At 52.9% G+C, this 27,471-nt stretch overlaps 1 protein-coding gene across 1 annotated transcript in view; it reads right to left on the reverse strand.

Moving 5' to 3' along the window:
- PKP1 (plakophilin 1) overlaps positions 1 to 14,972 on the reverse strand; it is a 47,235-nt gene extending 32,263 nt beyond the window's left edge. Inside the window, exons 1-2 of the mRNA XM_045787895.2 lie at positions 14,759 to 14,972; positions 4,400 to 4,506 (exon numbers count right to left, since the gene is read on the reverse strand). Coding sequence (XP_045643851.1) covers positions 4,400 to 4,506; positions 14,759 to 14,960 — 309 coding nt within the window. The 5' untranslated portion in view covers positions 14,961 to 14,972. The remainder of the gene's footprint in view (positions 1 to 4,399; positions 4,507 to 14,758) is intronic.
- Positions 14,973 to 27,471: the final 12,499 nt, after the last annotated feature.

Genomic DNA, 27,471 nt, shown 5'->3' on the forward strand with positions numbered 1-27,471 from the left:
TGTGCCACCCAGGCGCCCCGGGAATTCTGTTTTTATTACTGGGAATGTGTGGGAAGGTACCCTGACCTAGGGTACTCAGATTTGGCAAATAAAAATACCAGATCTGAATTTCGGATAAACAACAAATAACATTTTAGTGTAAATATGTCCCAAGTATTGTATTTTACTGCATTTTATGTGGCACCCCTACCCTAACCCCCATTAACCCTTAGAGCTGAGTGCGTCCAGCTTGAACTTAGGATGAAAAAAATGGCTGCTCTCCTGCTTCTTTTGAGTGAGGCTGACTCCTCAAGGAAAGACTAGGCTTGGTTGGGGGACAGGAGGAAATTAAGGGATCCAAACTCGTAGGTCTCTTGCAGGTCCTAAAACACAGCTGTAGTGTTAAAATACTGAGATGCAAAACGAAAAACGAAATCAAAACAAAAACCCCACATAAAAGGACCATGGAAAGTCTGGAGTAATGAGAGCAAGACTCCATTAGACTAGGAGTTAGGAGGCCAGGGGTCTAGTCGGCTGTCTTATTCATCAGCTGTGTGACCCTTGCTGAGTAATTTATCTTCTCAGGACCTGGATATTCCCAGCTGTAAAGTGTCAGCCTCACTGGGGCCCTAATATCTCACTAATCTGGTTCTGAGAACTGGAGCGGAATAGCAGAGTCTGTTTATTCAAGAAATTGAGCAGTGCGGCTAAAAACTGCCCCATCCTTTGCCCCACCTCCCACAGCTCCTCCCTCTCTCTGAGGTCTGTGCCACCCTGTGGCTCCTGCCTTGTCTCTGAAGGAGGTTGGAGCGGCCAGCAGAGTTGACTGGGCCAATGGCTTTCTTTCGATCAATCTCCCCTTTTCCTCAAGCTCCTTGATGCTTTTTGTGTGCCAGACTAACTCTGTTTTAAGTTTTATTTTATGATAAGACTCTCTCTGTTTGATTTTCTTAATTTGTGGTATAAGTGATCATAGATTATGAATGGTACAGTTATATATCTATTTAAATTAGAAGACTATTGCTGATACAGAATATAAAGTCAAATGGTAAGGTAACACTACGGCTTTTTAAAGATTTTTAGAATTTTCTTTTGGGGGGGTGCCTGGGTGGCTCAGTCGTTGGGCATCTGCATTCAGCTCAGGGCGTGATCCCGGCATTCTGGGATCGAGCCCCGCATCAGGCTCCTCTGCTGGGAGCCTGCTTCTTCCACTCCCCCTGCTTATGTTCTCTCTCACTGTCTCTCTCTCTGTCAAATAAACAAATAAAATCTTTTAAAAAAAAGAGTTTTCTTTTTGGAATTGCCTACAGATCCTTTGCATACTTAAATAACATATATACTTCATGGTGACAGATCTTTGTTATTTGAAGTTCATTTGATATTTGGAACTGGAGCCAAATCTGAGGAGTGAGGGGCTCAAAGTGGCTAATATTGTTTTTGGTCAAGCACAGGTCACGACAGTAAAGAAACGAGGCTGGTTTTCTTAAATTATGTGGCTCCTAAAATGACACTGAGAGCTGTGTTTTAAAAAAATCTTTTTAGAGGGTCTGGAAATGTTTTGAGCAACAGCAGAACTGGTGCAGTAGTCCAGGAGAGCAACTAATGCCTGCATTTGACTTGTCCTTTGACCTCCATGCTTCTCCCAACTCGACTGCAAGTTCACTGAGGGCAAAGACAGAATCTCCCCGTCTGGGTGTCTGCAGTGCGCCTCACTCCGTGCCCTGCCCTGGAGTTGCTCAAAACAAGTTGGCTGACGGAGTGAACGTGAAGTCTCTGCAGGAAACAGTCCTTCAGCAGCTTTCAGCAACTGCTGAAACCCGCTGATGAGTCTTGTGCTGACGAACCACATCCTGCTCCCCTCACTCCCTGCCTTCTGCCGCCATATTGGTTTCACCAGAAGGGAGGAGAGGAAATGGTCCTGTGCCAGTTGTACCAGCCATGGGAAAATCCCATAGGCATAGATTATCTCACTGTCACCGAGCTCTATTACCTTTTGTCCCTCTCTCCTTCTCCCTAAGTCCTGGCCCTGTTTGGTTTTGCCCCGTGGTTGGCTGATTATATGCCTGGCTCCAATATCAATTATTCCCATTTCCTCCCTACCTCGCCCCCTCCCTCTGCCAAATCCTCATGTGTGCTCAGTTCTTCACCGTTCCCATAGCCCCTCCTGAGCTGAGAGGAGACAGGACGTGCCTCAGCAGCTACCCTGACATGAGTCATGTCTGAAGTCCCGCCAGCGAAGGAGCAAGGAGGGTTGGGCCTTCGGGCACGGGAAAGGGAAGGAATTTTCATGGATTGTCAGAAAACAGGCACAGGGAGGGGTGGGGGCAATTTGGGAGCATCAAGAGCTGCTGAGATTACTGAAGACTGAGTTGATTAACCAGAAGAAATGCCCAACATGGGCCATGTGCAGATTTTTTTTTAAAGAAAGACCTCTGAAAGAGTTCCTTTGCAGCTCTTGGTTACAAATTTCCACGTGTAATGACCCCACACTGCCCAACTGATAACACTTCACTGTTAACGTAACATCAACCTGTGGGTGAAGCACGCACACAGATATCCTCATGCCCATTTTACAGATGAGAAGACTGATACCCAGAGAAGTTAAGAGGTTTATCTAAAGTCACAGAGCCATGGAGTGGTAGAACCCAGACCAGAACTTAACTAAGATTTCTAGGCTCTGATTTGTAACAATATATATATATGAAGACATGTAACAGCCACACAGTCAGCATGATTATTCATCTGACAGCTGGTCCAGTCCAGGGATCTGCCTTCCCGGGGTCCCATATAAGCCTTTATTACTGCATTACTAAGTCATTTTCTCTAAGTCGGATTTTGCCTGGTCATCACTCTTGATGTCAAAAAACTTCATCCACATCTGTGCCTGATTTGTCAGCTTGAGGGCTCAGTCCACTGTCTGTATGTTGCACTGAGGGTATCGACTGACATAAAAAATCAGGCAAATGGGAGGGGAATAAATTTGCAGGAAACCCAGTTAATTCTTCCCTTTGGTCCCTAACCTGTAGTGTGCAAGAAAGACAAATACTCCCCGATTAGCCCCAACAAGAACTTAGGGAGGAAGGATCGAACTGACAACAAAAAGAACATCGGACTCCTAAACCACCCACGCTCTCCCTTGCCTGGGACCCCAAAACTCAGGGGTGACATCTGTAAACAACGTGGACTCAAAGCTAATGCCACTGAAACCCGGAGCCCCAAGAATACAGGGCCCCAGATTCCCATGGAAAAGCAGCCTTTCGCTCCGTCTGCATAATGTCTTGCAAAAGAATTCCCGAGAGCCATACAGGCTAATGTTGGAATTAGCAAAAATAAATGAAAGTCACAGAATTTGGAGACAGGGAGAAAACCTGGATGTCATTTAGCTCAACACCCCTGATTTTTGAGTAGAGAAAAACTCCTACCCTGGTTTGTATGGTCGAACCAGAGCATTTACCACGGACCTTGGTGCCGGGGTAGAGCTACATAAATATTTGTTCAGTAATGGATGGATGGGCATGGTGGTTTGAAATCACACAGAAAGACAGTGACAGGGCCAGGATTAAAGGATCTAGAATATCTCTACCTACATTAATTAAAAAAAAAAACACCTTAAGACTGATGATCATAAGTGGTTTTTTTTCATGCACATGATTTCATTTAATCCTGACAATAACCCCAAGAGGTAGACTTTGTTATATCGATTTTGTATGTGAGGAGACTGAGGCCCAGAGGTAGATGTATCTTGCCCAGAGTCACGTGCTCAGTGAGTAGCAGAGCTAGAATTTGGACCCAGGTTTGTCCAACTTATAGACACTTATAGTTTCTCCAAGCCCAACATGGGGCTCAAACTCACAACCCTGAGATCAAGAGTCACATGCTCTACCGACTAAGCCAGTCAGGAGCCCCTGTCCAACTTATATACTCAACACTCCACTCCAGCATGTACCCTCTTATCCAAGAGTTACTGCAGGGGACAAGCTTTCCCAGCCCCAGGGGACTTTCCAGAGCACCCTCCATGGTCATCAGCCCATACTGAGCAGAGAGGTCTCTTCAGGATTTTCCTCGAAACATCTAAGTTAATCCACAAATGGAACTCAAGAATTCAAACTCCTCTCAAATCCATGATCATATCAGACATTTAAAAAAAATGGACTTAAAACACATGAGGGTTTCTTTATGCTTTTTCTAAAACGTTCTCATTTAAGACAATCATAAATATCCAATCAGCCCAAACAGGAGACTGCACTAATGGCCATCCATGAAATAATGGCCAAGCAAATGGACCTGGTCAGGGCCTCACCTCAGCCCCTTCCCACCCAGCATCACTCTTCTCAGCAACCACTGCAGGTTTGCTCCACCATAAACCCTAAACCATCCCCACCAATATTCTGGGTCTTTCTGAACGGAAGCAGTTCCTTACCGGATATCCCCACGAGCCATTCCCCGCCTGGAACTTGGAATAGTAGCTGCTCCGGCTGGTGGTCCCATAGTTGTTGTAATTGTCGGCCAAGCCATCATACATGGAACCTTGAAGACAAAGGCAGGGGATTAGGACAGGGATGGCCACGCTCTTCACTCGCCTCTCCTCCCCACGGCATCCGGGTCCACCATGCCCCATGGAAGAGACCAGGTCTGAGCTCTTGAAGGAGGAGGCTAGGAAATCCATCATCCGTTGCCATCTCTGTCTCTCTACTCTAGCTCCTCCACAGCCAGCGCCGAGGAAGGGCCCAGACCGACTGCTGCAGGGACAGCTCTGCAAATCTCGGCCGAGCCCTCCCAGGGCTGACCAAATGTCTCCCTGCTGTTTGGGGTCCGTTGACACCTACAAGCCAGGAGTTGGCCTGGAGGGTCACGGAGCACCGCCATTCCGTTCCAGGGAATCACGACTCCACATTCCAGAAGGATAAGCTCCCCACTGGGGGAGGACTGGCAAGATGTCAGCATTCCAGGTCCAGAACCCTGAGGTCAGACCCACAGAGCAGTGAGGGCTGCTGAGAGTCCAATTCCGGGCAAGACTCTGGTTTCAAACCTCAGTCTGGCCCCCGCTAGTGACGACGCAATCTTTTGTCCCTTCCTTCGTCTCCTAGGTGCTCCGGATGGTGAAGGGGGGGGGGTGGCCGCCAACCTCAAAGGCCCCAGTGAGGATTAATTAATGTTTTCAGAGTGCTTGGAGACCCACAAATGACAGGCTCCGCAAGAGGACAGAGTGTCATTAGGGTTATTAGCGGCAAAACGGCTTTGAATCACAGAAATCCAAACTGGGTTTTGGGTTCCTGGTGGGGCTGCCTTCTTTTCTCCCCTTCACCAGCTGGCAGGTGGGACCTAAAGGACAGTCCCAACTCTGCAAGAGGTGGTCTGTTGGCTGCCTCACTGTCCTTGAAACACGGCTGACCGGGCCATGGCCATGACTTTGCTCACATCAAGCCCCTTGCTGAGTCTGCCTTCCCTTCTCTGCCACAACGTTCACATCTCACCTGTCTTTCAAGGCCAAGCTCGGGATCTCATCCTTTTGGGGAAGCCTCTTCTGTCCAGCCGTGCCCAGGGCAATCTCTCCTACCTCTAAACATATCCTGCCCTGCTGTCTGGACCCTGAGTCACATCCTGCCTGCTGTCCCATTCCTTACACTGGGATCTGCAGGAGGGGGAAGCCAGGGCTCTATGGCCTGGATGTCCAGAGCAAGGCTTGCCCCACACTCTTTTTATGTGATGAGCCCTCTGGGGAAAAAAGGAAAGTGGGATCCCGTGAGAGCATCCTAAGGGGGATGGCCTCTTTTCTCTGAAGTGATGGTCAGACTCCAGCTTCAGAAACCCTATCTAGGGGGAAGGGTTTGACAGTGATCTTACCTGGCCAAATTAGCTCCTTCCCATCTGCCACATCACAGCCACTCCGATTCCCAAGACTTTGTAGGGTAGTGGGGGTGGGGTGGGGAGTGAAGTGTTTGAGCTGAGGAAAGGAATAGCAGGGGAGCAGCTTCGGAATGGGCCAGGTGTCTCTGCCCGGTACCATTTCCTCTTTCCAAAGCCAGCCAGAGGGCAACCCCATTGCACATAGGAGGGGGCACTGCCCCGATTCCCATCCCCTCCCTCGCCATCATGGAGGATCAACAGGCCGTTAGGGTTATCGGATGTGGCAGAGATAACTTGCCCTGGGAGCCTAGAGTTGTTGACATTGGTCATGGATCTGATATTTGAGCAAGTCACTTGTTCTCTCTGGGCCTCAGCTGCTTCTTCTGTAAAAAGAAGGGGTTAACCCCTATACTCCCCAAAGGCCACATAGCTCCAGCGTTCCATGGCCATGTGATTATAGTAACCCATGCATGCCCCATGGCATTCAGAGCAGCTTGCAAGGAAGATGGGGAGACATCAAAGGCTATACTACCACCCCCTGCGCTGCCTGCCTCGGGATCCTCCCAGAGCTGTCCTGCGGGCCCAGGACTGACTCCTGAGGGGACTCTCCCTGAGCCTCTGACTTAATCCGAGCTCCCGTACTGAGTGCAGGCAGCTGGTTCCTCTTCCTTTCTCAGGCTGCCCCCCCCCCCCATCCCCAGAAAGGCTGCCTTTGTCAGGAGGAGTCTGGAAGCAATCTCATGGGCTCAGACACCCAGAACCAGCTCACACCAGGGAAAGGGCTGCAGCCAGGACCCTAGGCATGCATGGTCAGGCCCTGAGGCAGCTGACAGCCAGGTCTCGTCTGACTGCCCTCTGTCCAGCCTACTTCTATCATCCCTTTCAGGGTTTGACAGGCTAGAGTTCACTTGGTTGTTGCCCCGTGAGCAGCGATGTCTCACCCAGGGGCAGGTGTGGGTCAGCCAGCTGCTTTTAGATGGAAAATCTGGGGTGGTGACAGACAAAGAGTTCTATGGAGCCCCAGGGAGGCCTTTGACTAGGGGAGGCATCCCCAGGAGGCTCAGTGGAGGGCAGGCTCCCATGGGTCCTCCACTTCTTCTCAAAAGGGAATCTTGTCAGCAGTGACATTACTCACTCCCTCGGTCATCAGATGAAGCATCTCCTCCGTCCATGCCCTGCACCTGCCTGCCTCCCTCTCCATGTGGGAGGTGAGTTCTCTGCCGTGGAGGCAGGGGTGAATAAGACCTTTGGAATGCCCTATCCTTCTAAAAGCCAGTCCCTGTGCCCCAGTGGTAACTTTAGTGATGACAGGTGTGGGCCATAACACTCATTTCTGGTGAGGCCAAGTCCTCCAGGCCCTTCCAGATGGCTCCTGAAGGTACTTCCTAAGATCCATCTGCAAATGGGGGTGAGATCACCTGACTCCCACCTTGAGATGCTTTGCTTGGCTTCCTTGTGAGAATGAGGCTGCCATCACACCAGCCAGCACTGCTTCTCTGGCAGAAAGGTAGCTGCACTTGGGGCCATGGTTCTGAGGTAGAGGAGTCCAGAGAAGTTACCTGCTTGAGGTCACACTTTGCATTGTACCCGATGACCAAAGATGTGCAGGTAGGAGGGGAGCTCTATTAATAAGAATGCTGCTCTCCTTTCCTGACCCCAGGGTGTCTGGCTGGTTCACATTACCTTTGGAAAGTCAGGTTCAACAGCAAGAACATGGAGGTTCTCAATGAGAGTGATGGTAATAGCTCTGACAGCTTTCCTTTCTCCATCTAGTCCCCTGACTTCTTCACAACCCATTTCTAGGGAGTCTTTCCTGATTAACTCCACTTGGTCCCATCACCCCTGGCTGACTGTCTCCTCAGAACAGGGGCACAGTCAGGTGCAGTTGGTTCCCCATCTCATGACCGTCCACCACCATGTACTTTGGGCACTCACTGAAGCAAGCATCATGTCTCCTCTTTCCCTGGGATCTTGGGCACAGGGCATGGCTCTGGCTGTGGCTGGGCCAAACCTGGACTGAGTGGGTCCTTTTTGTCAACCAGTTCACCCCTCATGGTGGAGGTGCTTCAGTGCCTGGTGCCTGGAGGCTCCACATCCCCCAAATTGCAGCATGGGACCAGGGTCCTTGAAGGCTACTCGACCAGGCCCTCCTCCCACCCAAAGATGTCCCTGGTAGGTGGGGTAATCTAGGGAGACAGCATCTGAGAGCATCTTGAGAGCAGGCACAGCCACCTCCTTGAGGAGGATTCTTGGTGTCAGGCGTGATAAGGGGAGGTGATCCCAACCACTCTTGTAGTTGAGCACCTGCATTCCCAATGTTTCCTCCAGAAGGGAGCACATGCCAGAAGCAAAGGGTGGCGGCTTCTCAGCGGAGCTGGCTGCCAGCCCAACTTGTGCATTGTCCCCAGGAGGCATCTGCCCACCCAGAGAACGTTGAGGTCAAAGAGCAAACGTCTCAGAAAACGTACTGCTTTCTCCAGCGTACAATCAATTCCAGCTGCTCTGTCCACACAGCTTGTCTCACCCTTGTCAGTGTTTCAGGGTGTAAAGCCATCTCAAAAAATCCACCGCTCAGATCATCGGCGTCCCCGGATGCTGCTTCCCTTTGCTGCCTGAGACATTGATCTGATTCTCTCTTGTGTCATAGGGGCAGCGCAAGCTTTCTCGCCTACCAAAGCTTTGAAAAGGGAGGCAGCTTCTTTGTTAGGATACATGGACTTCTCTCTTCAATGGGGACGGGCCAACCTTTGCCGGAATGACTCATCCTCTTCTACCTTCCAAGCTTTCAAATCGGTCACACCCACCGCACCTGAAACATTCTTTCTCTTCTTCTCAGCCAAACCCTCTCTCAGCATTCAAAACCTTGCACAAAAATCAGCTTCTTCTAGAGGTGACCCCACCCAGCTCTGGGCACTCCAAACCCTCTAGCGTAACCATGTCAGCTTTCTGGCCAGCTGCTCTACTCACTCCATGCTGGTGGGTGTGTTCCTTGGAGTGTGCCCTCTGTACACGATGTGTGTGTGTGTGGGTGTGTGTGTGTTCACACACACATGTACTTATGGGCCCTTTCCCCAGAAAGCAAGGAGGCTAGGATTTCCCTGAAGCAAGGGATCTTCTGCTTGCCCCCTACTCCTGACCCCAGGTCCAGCGTCTACCTGGACAAGGCACTCATGACTTCCGCCTGCCTGACCAACAGGCTGACCGCAAGGACAGAGGTCATCTGGAACCCATCTCCTCCACTGCCTCCTTCCCCCAGAGCCCTCTCCCTTGCTAGTCAGGAGGGCTTGTCACAGGTCATGCCGCCCTGGATGTGTGTCTGTTGCTTGTTCTGTGTCCCATAAAGCCCTATCTCTTCTGGCTTCTACCCGGAAGTAAAGCCCATCTGCTCCTCAGCACGAAACACTTGGGAAAGGAAGCTCATTATCTTTCGGCCCTGAGAATACCAGTATGTCACCCCCCTGAAATCTCTTCCACCCATGGTGCTCAGTAAGGCTAAGCCCATAGCAAGGAGAACTTAAATGAGGCACTAGGAAGAACTGCTGAAGACACTTCTGGTATGATGTCCCTCTGAGATGTTCAAGACTGGGCAGGAGTGGTGCCCGTGGGAACGTTAAGGTGCCCTAGGGAGGGAAATGGCCAGACGTCCTCCCATTTCCGTCTGCCCAGGCCAGCTGGGAGCACTGTGGACATCCCTATCTGGAAGCTTCCATGCCTGAGGAGGGCAAGGAGTTCAGCACAACCTCACCAGGCACTTTGGCGTGGTTCTTGCATTTCTCCTGGGCACATGTACGGAGCAGAGATTCTGCTACAGCCAGTGTTCGCTCCTCTCAATCCCAACTCTGCGGGGCCGTGTTCAAGCCCAGCTCTGCCGCAGCCCCGCTTCTCTTTCTGATTGTCTGTTTCTGGACCCCACTAAACCCAAGGCCTGGGCAGAGGGTGGGAGCATCTTGTGGGAATAGGGTTGGCACGGGGGCAGGGTGGCGGATTCGTGTGGCCAAAGGTCAAAACACGACCCAGCCACTTGGCTGGAGATCCAGACTAAAACATTGTCATCAGCAATTACCACATTAGATATCTATTCGTCTTTGTGTGTGTGTGCATGTGTGTGTATGTGTTTGTGTGTGTATGTGTGCACGCATCTCATGGGGGTGATCCTTAGGCCGGGTCTAGGTGTGAGTGAAAGATGGGGACCAGAACAATGATTCCTTAACTTAGTTGCACATCAGAACTGCCTAGGAGACTTTAAGGGTCCTGAAGCCTGCACCGTCCCCCATACTCACTAAATAAGAATCTCTGGGGGTGGGACACAGGCATTTGCATTTTTAAAAATTCCCAGATGATTTCAATGTGCAGTCAGGTTTGCGAGCAGCGGAGTGGATGGCTTCTGGTATGTTAGGATGTTCACAAGAGGGAAACCGTAAGGGATACTCATGGAGGGGAAGAGTTTCTTTGTAGGACAGCTACAGACCGTTTGGGGGAATGGTCTGCAGAAGTAGTGATGTGATCTATTTCCAAAGATGGGTACCATCACAGCACACTTTGGAGATGATCTAATCCGATCTCGTACAGCTGCAGAGACCCAGAGAGAGGCAGTGACTTGCCCAAGATCCCACATCAGCCAGCAATCAATCCAGGTAGAACTCAGGTCTCCTGACACAGGCTGGACTCCTGCCCTAGTGCAGACTGCAAGGTGGGGTGTGTGTCCATGCATGCCTACATGCGTGTATGTGCATGGGTGTGGGTACACGTGTATACGTGTGTGCGCGTGTGCAGTGCGTGCCTACGAAGAGCTTCACATGAGGATATCTAACATTCTTCCATCTTATTTTGTCCGAACATCGCACACCTTCTCGGACTCATACCCCATGGCAGAAGTAGTTTCCAGATTTCTAGACCTGGAACGGATGGCTTATTGATATTTACAATTTGGTGTATAGGGAGAAACATTTGTTTGTTTTCTTTTTCTTTTTTTAAACCTCTGCCAATGAGCTTAGCAAAGGAACGGGGTCCAGGGAAATAGCATTTGCTGTGAAACATTCTGGAATACTTGGCATTTTTGTATGTGTTGTAACAGGCAAACGGAAATTCTGGTAAAACCTCAGCTTCAAGCCGAGATACATTGTAAAGAAACAGGAATTGGTTCATTTGAAGTTTAATTAGGATGTTTCGTTGCCGGAACAAGTTAAAGCTCAGACACCCTTTACTCTCCCCTATGCCAGCTTCGGTCCCGAGAAAACCACCCCAGAAGTGATGTCTGTTCGTGGTCTGTGGTCAGAAATGGACAACTTCCAAGAGGGCGGAATGAGCAGAACCTCACACAGACTGAGGGTTATGCTGAGACACAGCCAAACATAAATACAGAAAGGACAACAAAGGCGGGGTCCTGAGACGGGGACCTTCACCTGTGCATGCCACGGCCTCCAAGCCAGCACAAGCCTGCCCCCTAGGACGGCCTCAAGTAGTCACTGCCTTGCGAGGGACAGATGCAGGATGACGAAGTAGGGGACAGGCACCTTCCCTAGCCCAAGGTGGCCCCAACCCTATCTCCGACCAGTGTGAAATCCAGGTTTGGCCATGTTAGATAGGAAATGGTAGTTCTGAGAAGAAAGGAGAAGGTTGAAAGTAAAAAATCACAGATGTCTAAGCAGGTAGTGAGATAAACAAGGACAATGACGCTGTTAGTGTTGGGATTTCTCTGGAACGAGGAGTGATACGAAAAAGCAAGGTGGTGTCATTAGACTTTGTGTGGCATGTGTATTCACAGAGCCGCAGTGGCGGGGGGGGTGGCGGGGGGGGTTGCTGAAGTTGGACCAAATAGGATTCAGTTTAAGCTTTAGGACGAGGTTCCAGGTGAAGGTCTAAAGAACCTGAATGTGGAAAAGCATTTCTTTTGGGCTGCCGAGCTGATGCACTAGCCTTTGACCCCCCAACAGAGCGGCTCACGACGAGCACCTGCAGGGACTTTCCCACCTCAGGCAGGTCAAGTTTCCCCAGCAAAGATCTTAGGCTGAGCAGCCCCATCGCCTGGGCTTCCTCCTGCTTCCCACACAGTCTGAGCAGACACCCTGCCGCACACACACAAGGACATTCTGGAAGCACAGGAGAGCAATACTTAGCGGCCAGTTCAGAAAAAGACCCAGGTGGGCATGTGGGTTCAGAGCAGCCTCCTTCTGCAGGGTCTCCGGACCCCAGAGCGCCCTCCTCCCTCCCCGGGGACGTCCTGACCAGGGCAAGGCATCTTTCACATCTGCAGTCTTTTGGGGAGGGCTGGGGGAAATAGGTATTTAGTGTCAGGCTCCTTCCATGGGGCTCCTCTCCCAGCCCTTGGTGGCTCAATTCCCTCTTATGGACAAGACAGAAGAGAACCCTCTTCGGGTGGACTCTGGAGAAAAGCCGGTTCTATTGTTGGGACCACCAGTGGCAGATTCCTGACTGTCCTTCACGGGGTACAAGGAGTGGTAGCTACCTGCCAGGCAACCTGTAAGCTGTGGCTGGCCTTCTCTGGGGTGGATGTTCTTAACCCAAGGAGCCCTGGTGGGATTCAGGAGCCCCAAGAGAACCAAACACCCTAGAGAATTCGACTCTTCTCTCTTGAAGGAGAATTCCAGTGTGTCCAGGGGGGTTAAGGCAATGACCCAGGGTATGGTCCTTCCACAACTGCCAACTCGCCCTTCCCAGCAACCAGAGCAGGTGCATGGGATATAAACCAAGACAAAAAGAAAGAGCAAAGTTAGTAGGAATGGCCACTGAGCAAACAGAGAATGCTTGGGCGGTTCTGATGAAGAGAAGGGGGAAATCTGATGAAAACAAAGCCAGATAAACCAGAAACACCAGCTCCAAGTGACCCAACCGCCTCTTCCACCTAGGATGCCTCTGGGGAAACTGCCCCTGTGGGAGCCTCGCCAGAGCTGAGGGCAGAGGGGACACACCTACAGGGTCAGTCCTTGGAGAGGCCTGTTTCTGGAGAGGTATGCAGTAGCCAGAAGTCAACCCTCACCTGCTTAAGTCCCCCAGAGGACCTTGGGATGGAGAGAAGGAGATCCCATCGGATAGATGTTACCCACCAAGGGCAAGGTCAGAAACAGAGCACTGCATGATGACAGACACTCGCCCGCATCCCCATAGGTGGGAAGGAGAAGGGGTGTTTGGGGGCAGTCGGGATTTTTGAGATTTTTCTGGAGCTGTGAGCCTGGAGCTCAGGCCAGGGATGGCGTGGGAGTGGGAGAGGGACAGCTAAGTCTTGTGCCGAGAAGAGAGTAGGTTGTCTTGAGCTGTGACTGGGCTGTGGCCAGAAATGGGGACACTTTTTTTTTTTTTTTAATTATCCCAAACCTACTTCCAAAAAAGGCTGGTAAGCAGCTACCAAAGCACTAAATAAAAGAGGAGGTAAATGCTCTGGAGTCTGTATGACCTTGAGTGGAAGTCTAGCAGGAGAAGAAGTGGAGTCCAGGCCAGGGCAAAGGCACACACAGCAGCAAAGACCTTTAGGTTTTGGGTGCAGGGAAGTCCTCGGCCAGCCATTTTCTCTCCCTCAGCTCTACACAGGGGCCACTCAGGAATGAGAGAGAGAGGGAGAGAGACCAAGCCGGAGTAGGAAATGTGAGCTGGTGTGTGTGTGTGTGTGTGTGTGTGTGTGTGTGTGTGTGTGTGTGTGTTGGGAGATGGGCAGGGGTCTGTCTCCTTTGCCTCCTTCCTCTTTGCTACCCCTCCTCCCCTCACTCTGTCTTAGAGGCCTGACTCCATGAATAAGCCTTGGTTGGCCTGTACTGGTTTGCAGTCTGCAGAATCTATTAGCATTTACCAAACTTAACTAAACACATACACAAACAGAAGGTTTGCAAATTTGCATGTAATTCTTACTGGGAATCCTTTGTATTAACGTATGTGGTCTAAAAATTCTCCCTGTCAGAAATTGTACCTTCCTCCTTGAGTTTCAGGGGTCCTATCCCTTTCTCCAAGCCTCCCTGCTTGGGGTACCTCAGCACCAGGGGTGGGCGGGGGGACCTTGGTGGCTGGTCAGGGTGAGCACCTACACTGGACAAGGGCGCACCGTCAGGCTCAGCCCTAGGGGCTTCCTGGGATTTCCAGCCTCACCAGCCTCACTTCCTACCCTCCTCCTGACGCTTGTTCCTTCCTGCTTAAGCCAGGTGAGGTAGGGAGGATCCGGTGGGAAAGCTTCTGTATTAGCCGCTGAGCCAAGAGGGCATCAACAGCCGCCCTTCCCGGGCGTCGGGGAGCCTCAGGGAGCGCACTGGTCCTCGGGTGACCTTCCAACCAGCTTGCCTCTTCCAGGTGTGAGGCTCCCGCTAGCGCGCTGCGGCGTTCCAAGGGCTGGTCCCCGTTCCCCGCGGCACCTGCCCGTCCCACAGCGCCTCTCCTGAGCCCCTCCTCGGGTCACGGTGACCCCCTCGCCCGGCCCGGCGGGCACGCACTGGCCCCACCAGGACGCGGAACCTGCCCGCCTGGGTGCCGGCTACCTGGCTACCTGCCGTTGGCGCCGCGGACCGCGAAGCCCGAAGGACCGGGAGGGGAGTGAGGGGAGCCCACACCCTTGGGGAGCCCTGGAGAGCCCTGGGGAGCCGGGGCAGACAGAGAGGCGGGGGCAGTTCCCGGAGCGGTTTGGGGAAGAAAGCCTCGCGGGCGCTGGGCCGGGTTCCCGGGCCCGCGGGCCATTCTCAGCCTCCGCGCGCTGGAGAGACGCCCCGGGCCGTGTCCCCCACCCGCCGCGCGAGCCCCGCTTCGCGCCCCCAGCCTGGGGCTCGCCCCAGCCGGTCGCCCGCCGCCGCCGCCGCACCGCGTCGGACTGGCCGCGCGGACTACGCGCTCCCTCGCCTCCCCGCACCCCCGGGAGGCGCGCCCCCTTCGGTCCCCGCCGCGCCGCGGAGGGGCGCGGGGCCGCAGCGCACGGGTCGCGCGGGCGCCGAACCTTTACCTCGGTTGGAGTGGCTCAGGGTGGACGACTGGGACGACTTGGACTTCTGCCGCTTGACGGTCATCATCACCTGTTCCTGCACGCGCTGGCGGCCCGACGTGCCGGTCTTCATCTTTTGGTCCGACGGCAAAGCCAGCGTTGAGTTGTCCTGGTCCGGGAAGCATTCGTACGCCAAGGCGGTCTTGAGCGGCGAGTGGTTCATGGCGGCGGGGGGCGCGGGCCGGGCCTGCGAGAGCCGAGAGGGGCGGTGAGGGGCGGCGGGGTGCGGCGGGCGGGCGGCTGCGGCTCTGCTGTGCTCAGCGGCTCCCGAGGGCCATAGAGTGCGTGGTCCCTGTGAGGCTCCCGGCGGCGGCTCGTGGCGCCTCCGGCCCGGCTGGTTCCTCTGCTGGCACTGGCGAGGCCCGCCCTCGGTCAGACTGGATATACCACCCCTGCCCTGCACCACCCACTGCACTGGCCGCGCGCCGCCGCGGGTGCGAGCTGCAGGGCGCTGCCGCTGCGGGAGCGAGCGCTCTTGGGGGGGCAGGGCTGCGAGTCCCGAGTGTGGGACCTCGGCGTCTCCCTGCCATCCGCTCCTTCCTCTCTCTTCCCTCCCCCGTGACGTGCAGGAGGTGAGGCCCCAGGGAGACGCCCCTCTGTCCTGTCCCTGCTCGCTCACGGAGAAAGTATGTGCTCAACTCAGGAACCCAGGGAGACTTCTCTCGAGGAAAAAGGATTCTTTCTTGACCAGGCCCCCGGGAGGGCCCGCAATCCACCTTCGTCTGTCCTGAGGTCATGGCAGAGACCAGCCCTGTGGGTGGGGGCTCCCAGGCCGCAGGCTGAGCCACGGCCCCTGTCCAAAGGGAGTGCTCAATCCTATGGGGACGACCGCTCTACTCTAAGTCCTGAAGGGACTGGGGTGGGGTCATGAAGTCCCAAGGACCGAAGTTGAGATACAAAACCACAAAATAGTACACCTGTCATGTGTGGGCACGCCAGAGGAAAAAGCCGTGTCAACAGTGGATCTTCTCTGAAACTCCAGACTTAGCCTGTAAAATGGTGCTGGCATATATTAGGGGCTCAATAAAAAAAAAAATTTTTTTTTTTGAATGGATGAATGAATGAAAGCTAGCCAACTTAAGGGAAATTAAATCTAACTTGTATCCTACTCAGATCCTTCCTGGAAACCTGGAAGGCTGCCTGCCCCATAAAACTACCCCACTACGGACTTACTATTCTGGGACTTCTCCATGCATGCTCCTAGACACACAAATCCCTGGGGACACATGTATAGTGACGTCCATGGAGCGTGGTCCCAGGCACGAAGGTAGCTCACACCAGGGGCTGAGAATTTTTAAATCTATGTTGATGGAACTCTTTCTAAAAGACACCACACCCTACCTGTCCTCCTTAAGCAAAAGATGGTCACAGAATTCATGCATTTCTTTTTTTTTTTTTAAGATTTTATTTATTTATTTGACAGAGATAGAGACAGCCAGCGAGAGAGGGAACACAAGCAGGGGGAGTGGGAGAGGAAGAAGCAGGCTCATAGCAGAGGAGCCTGATGTGGGGCCCGATCCCAGAACGCCGGGATTACGCCCTGAGCTGAAGGCAGACGCTTAACCGCTGTGCCACCCAGGCGCCCCAGAATTCATGCATTTCTTGATGTGTCTTCTGAACACCATTTCTGAACAGTGTAGCAGTGCAGTCCCTCAGCTCCTTAGTTTTGGGGAGTCCTCCAGCGGCGATACACTCTCACAGCTGTCCCTTTAGCTGTCCTTTGTATTTGCCGCTCATAGCTCTCATACTTCGTTTTTAGTCGGCCCTTCTAGTCTACAGAGGAAGGAGCCATCAGAGTCTATACTTGTTGGGAATTATAGGACAAAGGATTGCAAAACTTGAGTGACCATCTCAGGGATCTCATGAAGGTCACTTGCTCATTTCCTGAGAAGTGGGTGTTACATGCAGGGAGCCCCTCCTTTTCCCCATAATGCATGGGGTAGCCACGTGCAGAGCAGAATATTGTAAAGCAGACCATAGTTTCCAATAGAAATAGTTTTATAATTGAGAGTTGTGTTCGTAAGAACTTAGCATCAAATAAATCGGAGATGTGACCAACAATATGTCATAGATACAAAGGTTCAACATCCATACACTTCTATCGCTGCTTAAAATTTTAAGATTCTGCTTCCAGCCATAGGCTATCAGGGCTAGATGGATCCTCCTTGGACATCATCCAACCCAGCCTCTGAATGATGAAGCGAAGGGGTAGCTTGCCCACGGTCACCCAGTTAATATGTGGCAAAGCCTTCATTCTAATCAGGCGTGGTGACTTCTGAGCCACTGCTCTTCCCTCCACACTATCTGACCTCCCTTATAACAGTCCTATAAAATGGGCATTAAAGTACAGTGCTCATGGATTATATAAGGGCCCCAATGTACTATAAAGTATACACGGCAGCACATAAAATACAACTCCATTGTATCACACATTTGGCCTATCTAAAACCTAATATGCTAGCTATAATAAATGTTAATTATGTCTTTAAATAATGATAATTTTGCTACCTCTGGCATGTGGAAGGGCCCTGAAGGAGGTGATTGGCACAGCCTATATTGTTATGAAAGGCCATACTAATTCCCTGGAAGTTGAAACTGATCACCTTTAAAATTGTTTCCAGATATAAAGTTCAGTTTTTTCTAGATACTTCTCTATTATTTTGACGTTGACATTATTTTGATATATTGATAGCAATAGCCAACATTTGCTGTGTTCCTACAAGCAGCAAGCCTATAAACCAGGCATGGTTCTGAGCCCTTTGCATAGACCATCCCATCTGAATCCTTACAGTGATCCTACATGGAAGGGTCTCAGTATCAGGGCCATCTTCTGTCTTTTTCAGGTGAGGAAATTGAGGCTCGGTGGGGCCACCAAGTTGGTAAGTAGCAGAGACAGGGCCAGACACAGGCACCCAGGGTCCAGAGTCTGGGCACCCCATGGCAGTGCCAGGCTGCCTCCTCGTGATTTCCCTGTGACAAGCAGCAGGCTCGAAATCCTTCCATGGATCAATCTTAACAGGGTCTATTTCCATCACGTGGCATGAAAGTCAGGCCACCTGGATACTGGTTCCAGCTGTGTCACTAACTAGCTTCATGATGCCAGAACAAGTCCCTGCCTCTGGCCTGGCACCAAATCTGTCAAGAGTGGAGGTAGGTTGATAGCTCACCCAATCCGCCCTCGCCCTAACACTCTGGGATTCTGATGTCGATCATGGGGCTATGTAAGGCAGGAGAATCTCGAACCAGCTCCTCTGGACAATGTTTTCCTTATCTCTCCCACCCCACCTCAGAGTGAAGGGAAGCCTGGCAGTGGACAGAGGGAGTGCTAATATCTGCAGAGCCGAGAGCAGGTCCACTTGGCATTTATTATTCATTTATTATTTGATGTAATCCTCCTGGTAACCCCTGAGGAGGTATTATTTTGTGGAAGTGGAAACACACTCAGAAAGGTTAAGTCATTGGCGAAGCCTTGCTTTGGACCAAGGTCTGACTTCCCACCTGGGAGAAGGAAAGGAAGAGAGGGTCAGTCACACATTCCAGCCCAAGATGCATGAGGTATATTCAGGCTGGAAAGATTGGTTTGGGGCTCAAGTATGGTTTTGAGCCAGCAGGCCAGAACTTTTTCCATCACCTCTCTCTTCTGCCTGCCTGAGTCTCCCCCCGCCGCCCCCATGTGGGGCCCTGCCTCAGAACCAGGCCAGAGACAAGGGTAACACTCCTAAGGCGAAGGATAGATGTCAGTGAGACTGTGTCACGTGAGCTGAGCTCTGAAATGCTTTCAGGTGACCTTCAGAACATATTTTTAGATGATTAAAAAATTCCAAGGGGTAGGGGTTAATTTGAGTTTAGAGGGTGTGGGGTGGTTTGGGAAAAACATCTTTTTTTTTTTTTAAGATTTTATTTATTTATTTGACAGAGATAGAGACAGCCAGCGAGAGAGGGAACACAAGCAGGGGGAGTGGGAGAGGAAGAAGCAGGCTCATAGCGGAGGAGCCTGATGTGGGGCTCGATCCCGGAACGCCGGGATCACGCCCTGAGCCGAAGGCAGACGCTTAACCGCTGTGCCACCCAGGCGCCCCGGGAAAAACATCTTGAAAGAAGTTAATTTTGATTTGATTCTGAAACAAGATGAGGACATTTTCATCCTCAAAGGTGTTAGAACGAATGAGCACAGATGGGGTTCTAATTCTTTTTGCTGCCTTCCCTCCAGCACGAACTGTGACCCATATTTCTCTTTCGACACTCAGGGCTTCCAGTGCCCTTGGAAGTAAAACACCCTGTGATCTCAAGTTTCATTCATTAAAAAGTAGAATATGGATTTATTTATTCAACAAGTATGTCTATGCATTTTAAAGTAGGCTCCAGGCCCAGCCTGGCTTGAACTCACAACTGTGAGATCCAGACCTGAGCGGGTACCAAGAGGTGGATGCTTAACCGCCTGAGCCAGCCAGGTGCCCCTCAACACGTGTTTATTGAACATCTACTATGCGACAGGCCTTGGCCTAGGCATGGGGGCTCCAGTGGTTAAGAAGACAAAGTCCTGCCTTTATAGATCTTACAATCTAGAGATGGGAGGAGGAGGGGCTGGCTGGGCCAGGTGAAGGCTGAGAGGAGGCCTCTGGGGCTCCTACTGCTTCTGAGTGATTGGGTTGAAGCTTCTCCTTGCTCAGTTTCCAGCCCCTCCAGGTGACTGGACCACTTCCCCCTCTATCCCAAACTGATGCAGATACCCCTAGGGAGTTGGAAGAGTTAACCTTCCTTTATGGACCCCTAAGCTTGCCATCATGGTGCCACCTTATCTGGCCCTGTTCTTCTGTAACTGACCCCTGTTCCAGGCAGCTTTGGACATCACGGACAGCGACGGTGGCCAAGGGGCCAGCTCCCTGCTGTCCAGCCTTTCTGAGCTGAGCTCCTTTAGTCAGGTGGCAGGCTCCTCAGTGGGTACCTAACTCAGGCACCTTATAACCTCCCCTGATGGACCACACTGTCACCTTCCCAGTCTTTAAATTGTCTCCCCTGTCGTTTTGTTTCCCTGCCAGCCCTCCACTGACTCGCCCCGTGCAGATGTCTGCCTCTGCCTTCGCACACACGCTTCTTCCTTTGCGTGGAGCCCTCTCAGCCCATCACTCATGTGGGTGCTGAGTGCCCAGATGGGCTACGCACCATGCCAGTCCCTGGGAACACAACCAGGAAAAAAGCCGAGGTCCTGCTCTCCCTGGGCTTAGGTTCTAAGGGGGCAGACAAAGAGTAAACTCGTAAATGAGCTGGCAAAATGATTACAGATGATATTAAGTGTTGTGAAGGACGTGAATGAGAGGCTGGTGCAGAATAGAGAGGGGTACCTGGGTTGAGCCCCGAAGCATGAGAGGAGCTGCCCATCTCAGGAGTGGGGGGATGGTGCTCCAGGCAGAGGGAACAGTGGGTGTAAAGGCCATGAGCCTGGCATGTTCTCGGATCCGACAGACCAGTGTGGCCAATAAGGGGAGGGAGAGGAGGTGCGCACAAGAGGGTCACAGAGACAGGAAGGCTGTGCTGTCCCCTACAACTTGCTGGGATGAGGGGAACGTTCTCTGTCTATGCAGGCTATTTAAATCCATTCAAATGAAATGAAACGAGAAATTCAGTTCTTTAGACACACCAGCCATGTTTCAAATGCTTGCTAGCCACGCGTCACCAGCGGCCACTGTGTGTGTGGGACAGCGCGGGATCATGCTGGAGCTTCCAGACCTCTGTCTGGGTTTGACTTTTATTCTGAGAGGGATACAAGGCCATTGAGAGGCCTTAACCAAGGAGGTGACAAGACACTCCCACCTCCTGCCTTCCTGCCGCTTGTCAACAGGTCCATCCTATTGATTTCCGGTGAGGAATTCCCGAACTAAATTCAATACCCTCCCTGGGACACGTTGTCCCTGGGGCCTACCTGCGCTAAAGCTCTGGTCCCGGGCCACCGTTTGCACCCACCTGCGTGACTCTGGGCAGTCTGAGGGAAGGGATGTGTGTGCTGTTCGTCTCCCTTGCCCCGCTGTCCATGTTGCGGGTACACGTGGGTGCTCAGTGGATGCCTGTTTTGTTGGACTGAATTTCCCTTCTTGCTCTGGAGCAAGCTCTTCCCTGGGTCTCCTGGATCATTTAGACTCCATGCCCCCAGGTCAAGGCTTGCTGTTTTCTAAAGGTCAGTTTCTCTTACGACCTTTGTCCTCATCTTCCGCGGGTTGGGGGGACACTCTCAGGAAAGCACACGCAGCCCCTGAGCTGTCACGCTGAGCACCGTGAGAGCCGCGGGAACTGCCTTTCTCGCCTCCTAAGGGACGTTTACTTCAGGAAGTCAGAATGTGTCCACCCCTTTGCCCTGTCCTGGTCATCTCGGGAGAAACCAGTCCAGGAAGCCATCTTCCCAAGCGTCTGAATGGACGAACTCTGCAGAGAGCTCATTCCGAATCCTGGACCCCGGCTGCCCTCAGGGTACCGGGGCAGGAATGGACCATGCTCGCCGCCTGACGCCTGGTGGGACCTGCTGACACCCGCGCTGTGGGTGCCAGCAGCAGGTCCGTTGCACAGGACCATTGTGCCTGGAAGGTACAGAGGGTGGACAGAGAGCCCCCAGGCCCGGACCGGGATAGGGGGAAAATGGAGGGCTGGCAAGAGCAGAGGCCACGCCCCAAGCCCTTTGGCAAGCAGCCTGATTGGACGATCCGAGCACGTGACTCTGGGTCGTCCCATCCTCGAAGGCCTGGACAAGAGGGGTGGCTTGTGCCCATTCATGCAGATCTGCTCTGCTCTAGAGGAAGATGAGGAGGAAGGGCTGGCAGCTGGACATGAGAAAGCAGGGGCGTCTGGGGCAGAGGCCGGCAGAGCCGGGCCTGGATGAGTCCAAGGCAGGCTGGGCTGGCCAGCTAAGGGGCGAGGCCAGGGTGTGCACCGAGGGCTCCCCAACAGGGCCCAACTCACTGTCTCAGAGCTGCCATTCTGGTCTCTCTGGGCGGGGTGGGTGGAGCCGCGGCGAGAGCAGGAGAGAAGGTGGTGAGTAATGCAGCAGTGTCCCAACCGTCTGCTGTCAGCACTAGATCGGCTCTGTGTCCCGTCCCTCTGCCAACCCAAATTTCCAGTTGTGCGCTCCTGATACGAGCATTCCCGGGCCCTGCCTTTCCATCTGTCCTCTCCCGCCAGGCCAGCAGTGCTGTGTTGCAAGCCCTTGGCAGGACTAAGGTTCTGGCCTTGAGCCCCAGCCTCAGGACCCCGGGAAGCCCTCAGCTCTCTGCAGGAGCAGAAGCCCCCTGAGCACAGACCCCAGGGCCTTCCCAGACAGGCACCCAGGGAAAACAAGAACGGGGCTTTGGAGTGAGCAGAGCCAGTTTTGCAGCCCAGCATTGCCTCTGCTGCTGTGTGACCTTGAACCAGCCACTTCACCTCTCTCTGTACCTCAGTCTCTTCATTTGTAACATTAAGTTAGTCACACTGACTTCCCCGAGTTCTTGGGACCAAAAACCTATATACAATATCTAACACAGTGTTTGGTATACTGCAGGTGCTTAATAATAAGCAGAATTTCCTTCCTTCCTCCTGTAGCACCTCTGGTCTTTTATCTGACTGCCCTCTCTTCTGTTTTCTACTTGACAATATTATCTGATTCCCAGCGTGTGCCTCTCCTCCTTAAGCTCAGAGCCTCATACATCCCTCCCTCTCCTGGGAGCTGGGCCAGCCTCCTTCCAGATTCTGCTCGACCTCTCTCCTAACGCCCCTGTCTCTCCTCCCCTCCTGGCCCAGTACTGCTGCTTCCAACGTGGTTCTGCCATGATTACCCTCGGAAATGTCAGAACTTCAGAGGTGGAGGGGACCTCGGAGACCATCTGGTCTAGCTCCTTAATTTGTCAGAAGAGGCACAGTGAAATGGCTCTGTGAAGGCCTGGGTGTCTGGGTCTTGCTTCCCCCACCACGGGGGCACAGTTCCCCCCTCCCTTTGGGGGATGATGGAGGTAGGGGCTGAGTGATAGGCCCAAGGTTTGAAGGGAAGCCGAGGCAGAAGAGGAGCCCAGGTGGTGGCGGATCCTGGAGCTGCCCCTCCTGCTGCCCTGTGCTAGAAGAAGCACTAGCATTTGGGAGGCGGGGCAGCAGCCCAGGGAAAGGCTGTGGGAGCCATGAAGCTGGCAGCCACATGGGGTGTGTGCCCAAAGAGCTGGGCAGCCGTGCTCTCCCCGTCTCTGCCTCACAGTCGCCTGCCCAGCCCTAACCCCAGCCCCGCACAGCCTCGATGGTAATTTGATGAGTCACCCGCCCGTGCCTGCAGACAGGGCAGCCACACCCAGGGCAGCTGGCACCCCGACAGTGTTTCTGCTCCGAGCTGCTGGGCGAGCAGCCTGCCAGGCCGTGGATGGGCACTGATGGGGAGCCATGACGCTCCGGGGCCCTGGGCCAGGCTAAGAACCTGCTGAGTGGTAGAGCCTCCTGTCTGCATTGCCCCATGGCCATGGCCAAGGCCTCCTGAGAACAGTCCAGCCCAGCTGCCTTCTTATAAGGAGCACCAATCACAAGCAGTGGGCCAGGCGCCTCCCAGATCTGTGCTCAGAGCTGCTTCCAGATCTGCAGGCTGCCACCAACTGGATCTGAGTTAGGAGCCACGACGGGTCACTCATGCTGGCTCCCTCTGCCCATTCAATCCCGTTGTCGTCCTGCCCACCCTGCCCACCTAGCCCATCTCAGATGTCCCCACCTTCCCTCCACTGGCTCCCCAGATGTTCTGAGCTGAAAGTCCTCCCGTCACTCCCCCAGCTTTTGGTATAATTTGTACCTCTCTTGTGTCACTTAGCACAAGTTGCTTTTCCCCGGGAACACTGTAAGCTCTTTGCATCACCAGCAAGCCTCCTGCAGGGCCCTGGATATTGCAATGGCTCAGTAAACACTTGTCCTGTTGGTCTACATTCCATCTGTGTGCTCTGTTACCACATCCCTGTGACCAGACACCCCTTTCGGCACTTTTCTGCTCCCACCTATCCCTGCCCTCTTTCTAGGTCCTTTCATACCAGAGGCCTTGACTTTGGACCCTGCTGGAGCTGGACCTGGACTTGGGCCTATTTTGGCAAAGCGCTCTTGAGGAATTATGGGGTTGGTCATATGACACCTGGACCCTCCAACTATCTCTGGTCTTAGCTGTCCACTGGCTGCCACAGTTGTTGAAAGTGAAGGGGCAGGGTGGGCAGGCCAGGAGAATCTGCACCCCTCACTCCTTTCTAAGGGGCCTGTAGACATGCTCTGTGCCTGCCAGTCTTTGACCTTGACAGGCTGCCTTTCGAGCCCCTCCTGCCCAAGAAAGACCCCGAGGGGCCTCTATGACAGAGGATTCTTTCTTCCACACCCCACCCCCTCACCATCTTGGAAATTGGTCAGCCAAGCAGGAATCACTGGGATTGGGTTGGCAAGAGGGGTCAGTGCAGGATTCCCCTGGTGACTTCTGCGGTCCCACTTACGCTCCAGCGCTTGGGCTAGGGATGAGGATGGGCCTGGGGAGAGTGGGCAATGTGACAGGAGAGACAGAATTTGGAGACCTTCTGGAAAACAAGCAATAATGGACAGCACAGAACCGTGCAAGGCAACTTTGTAGTCCAGGACAAAGAATTTTCGCTCCTAGTGCGGCAAAGGGAAATCATGTGATGACTCAGAAAGAGTGAATACTGCTGATTACTTGCTGGCGTGGCTGGGTTTTGCATCTGCTCTCATCTGTTTGCTAGTAGAATCATGATAATGCTTCACATCTATCCAGTTCTCTACAAAGTGGTTCTCTGTCCTTTGCCTCTTGGGATCTGCCCATCCATTCCTTGAGAGGAGTATTCAACCCAGTTGTCACCCCATTGTAAGGATGACAAGACTGAGGCTCATAGAGGACTTGCCCAGAACCTCTGCTGGTGAGTGGCAGAGCTGAGTTTCAGAAGTCCTTCCTACAACTCCAAGCCAGCGCTTTTCCTCCACGCCACACCACACCTACCACAAGACCCTTCTGGGGTGGAGAAAAGCTGCCAAAGTACAGTCTTTGGGGGACACTGTGGGAGGTTGAATGGTGGCCTCCCCCCAAAAATCTATGTCCATATTCTCACTCCCAGAACCCACGAATTGACCTTATTTGGAAAAAGGGTCCCTGCAGATGTCATTAGGTAAAGAATCTTGAGATGAGATCATCCGAGATTTAGGTGAAACCCTAAATCCAATGACAAGTGTCCTTCTAAGCAAAGGCAGGGGAGATTTGAGACCCAGAGGAGAGGGCCATGTGAAGACAGAGGCAGAGCCTGGAGTGACATTGCCATAGCCAAGGAACACCAGAAGTTGGAGTAAGTGTGGAATTCTCTCTCAGAGCCTCTGGAAGGAACCACCTGGATTCTGGATTTCTGGCTTCCAGAACTGGGGGGGGGGGGAATGCATTTCTATTGTTTGTGGTGATTTGTGTGGCCACCCTAGGAAACAGATGCTAACTTGAAACTCTAACTTGAAACTCTGTCAGTCACCTGACATGAGCTGTCAGCCTCTCTCAGCAAACCCGGTCAGCGCATGGCTCGGCGGGTATGTGAGACCCAGGACCAGCCCTGAGCCACACGGGGCGGAGCGGGGGGGGGGGCACACCGGAATGACACAGTCCCTCAGCAATGGTACCACGCAAGGACCGGCTGGCTCCCACTCAGCACCAGACAGCCGACCTCTCACCCCTCAGCTCCACCCCCTTTGCCACCGACTTTTTGTTTGGTTTCACTCCGTGCCAAGGACAGATTGATGCACCAGCGACTCTGGGATCAGAGAAGCGGCCTTGGACGACGTCAGCTCTCTGCCAGGAGGAATTTATGAAGCCAGTTACGCCTCTGCCAGGAAGTCAGGAGGGCCCAGCCTCTAATAACTGCCAACCTCTCAGCCCTGGCGGCCCATCATTTTCATACTTCCCACTTAATGGGGTGTCTTCAGGCAGTCAACGCAACACAGCCACAGTTAAACACAAGAAGACATAATGGGACTTTGTCTTTCCACAGGGCTTTCATTCTGAAAGCTCGGGCAGTTTTATGAGCCTTGGCAGGCCCCCGATACTCCCTTTTGAGATGGGTAAACTGAGGTCCTGCTGAGAAAGACAGCCAGCACAGGGCTACTGGGCAAGACCTTGTTTTTCTGAAGGTCCATCTACCTCCCTCCTTGGTTATTTCTACCAAGCTTCAACAAGAAGGTTAGCTTTTTTCTTTTTTCCAGAAAATTCCTCAGAATTCACTGTACCTTCTTTGAGATGGTCCAAGTGGGGCTCAGCCAGTCTCCCTTTGTGAGCAGTGGGAACTGAATGGGGCCTGACAAGATGGGTGGTGAAGGAGAAGGAGAATGTACTGCCGTTCCTCAGGACCTCACTCCACCTGGTACAAAGCAGAGTTCTGGGCCTGGCTTGGCCACCAACTTGCTGTGTGACTTTGGACAAGTCATTTGCCCTCTCTGGGTTTCAGGTTCCCTGCTTGTAAAATGAGGGTTTGGGAGTAGATGCTCAAAGTCCGTACTTCTCAAATCTTAACGTGCACGGAATCCCCTAGAGATCTTGTTAAAACGCAGTTTCGGATTCATTTGGTCCGGGGTGGGGCCTGACGACCTGCATTTCTAGCAAGCAACCAGGGGCTGCCGATGCTGCGGGGCCTCAGACCACACTTGAAGTAACAAGTCTTCGGACAGGTCACCTAACCATGATCTGTCAAATGCCACCGTCTCTGTCACTGCCTTCCCTAGGGTGCTGTTTAAAGAACCAGACTCCTGTTTGGTACAAGAACACTTAACAAGCTCTAAAGTGATGTACAAATAAATATTTTTAAAAAGATCACCAAAACTATGATTAAGACTTGATATTTGGAGCCCCTCGACTCGGCTCGAGACCAGCACTTGTCACAGCTAAGGACCTCTTAGGCAAACACTTCGTTTCTCTGAGCCTGTGAAATGGGGGGGGGGGATATCCACCTCACAGTCTCGTTATAAGATAAAATAAAAGAAGATCGTTGAGAGGACCAACAGCATAGAAGAGCCCGTGCAAAGAAGGCACTGCGCCATCCTTCCTCGTCTTGACCCTTCTCCCATTTACACAATGGGAGCAATCAAGGCGAGTCCGCTGCTTCTGCCCTCACCTGTTCTTTCCCCTCCTATCCTGGAGTCCAACCTGCCAGGTCATGATAAAATGTCCAGTTAGTCCCCAGAGTTCCCCGCCCCCCCCCCAGGTTCCACCCAACCTCTTCTGCTCCCCTACTGCCCTGAGGTGGGACCATCTCCTCTTCCAGATCCCCAGAGAGCATATGTGTCTCCACTTGGAACTGCTGGGGAACCTGAGTGAGGCCTGGAGTTTGGGGCTTGGGGCGGGAGGGAGGCCAGCTGGCTCAGGTCCGGGGGAGCTGCATTTCATTTCCCTTGGGAAACTGCCTGCTGCCTGAAGATGCGTGGGTTTGGCGGGAGCAGCGGTCAGTCTCCATGGTGATGCGGTTTGTGGGTGTAAGCAGGCAGCGGGACGGGACGCACAGTGCCACTGGGTGCTGGGGGTGAGCTCAGAGCTCCCACCCCGCCCTCCCAGGCCTAGATAACGGGACTTCCCCGGGCGGCAGCTTTTCCTCCCCTCACCCCACCTCGACATCCCACCGCCTCCCCTAGCGGGGTGGGCGCCCTGACGAGCCAGAAGCGGCAGTGTGCAG

Source organism: Ursus americanus, chromosome 2, assembly GCF_024610735.1.
Source record: "Ursus americanus isolate L20-20 chromosome 2, mUrsAme1.1.p, whole genome shotgun sequence".
Classification (NCBI taxonomy): domain Eukaryota; kingdom Metazoa; phylum Chordata; class Mammalia; order Carnivora; family Ursidae; genus Ursus; species Ursus americanus.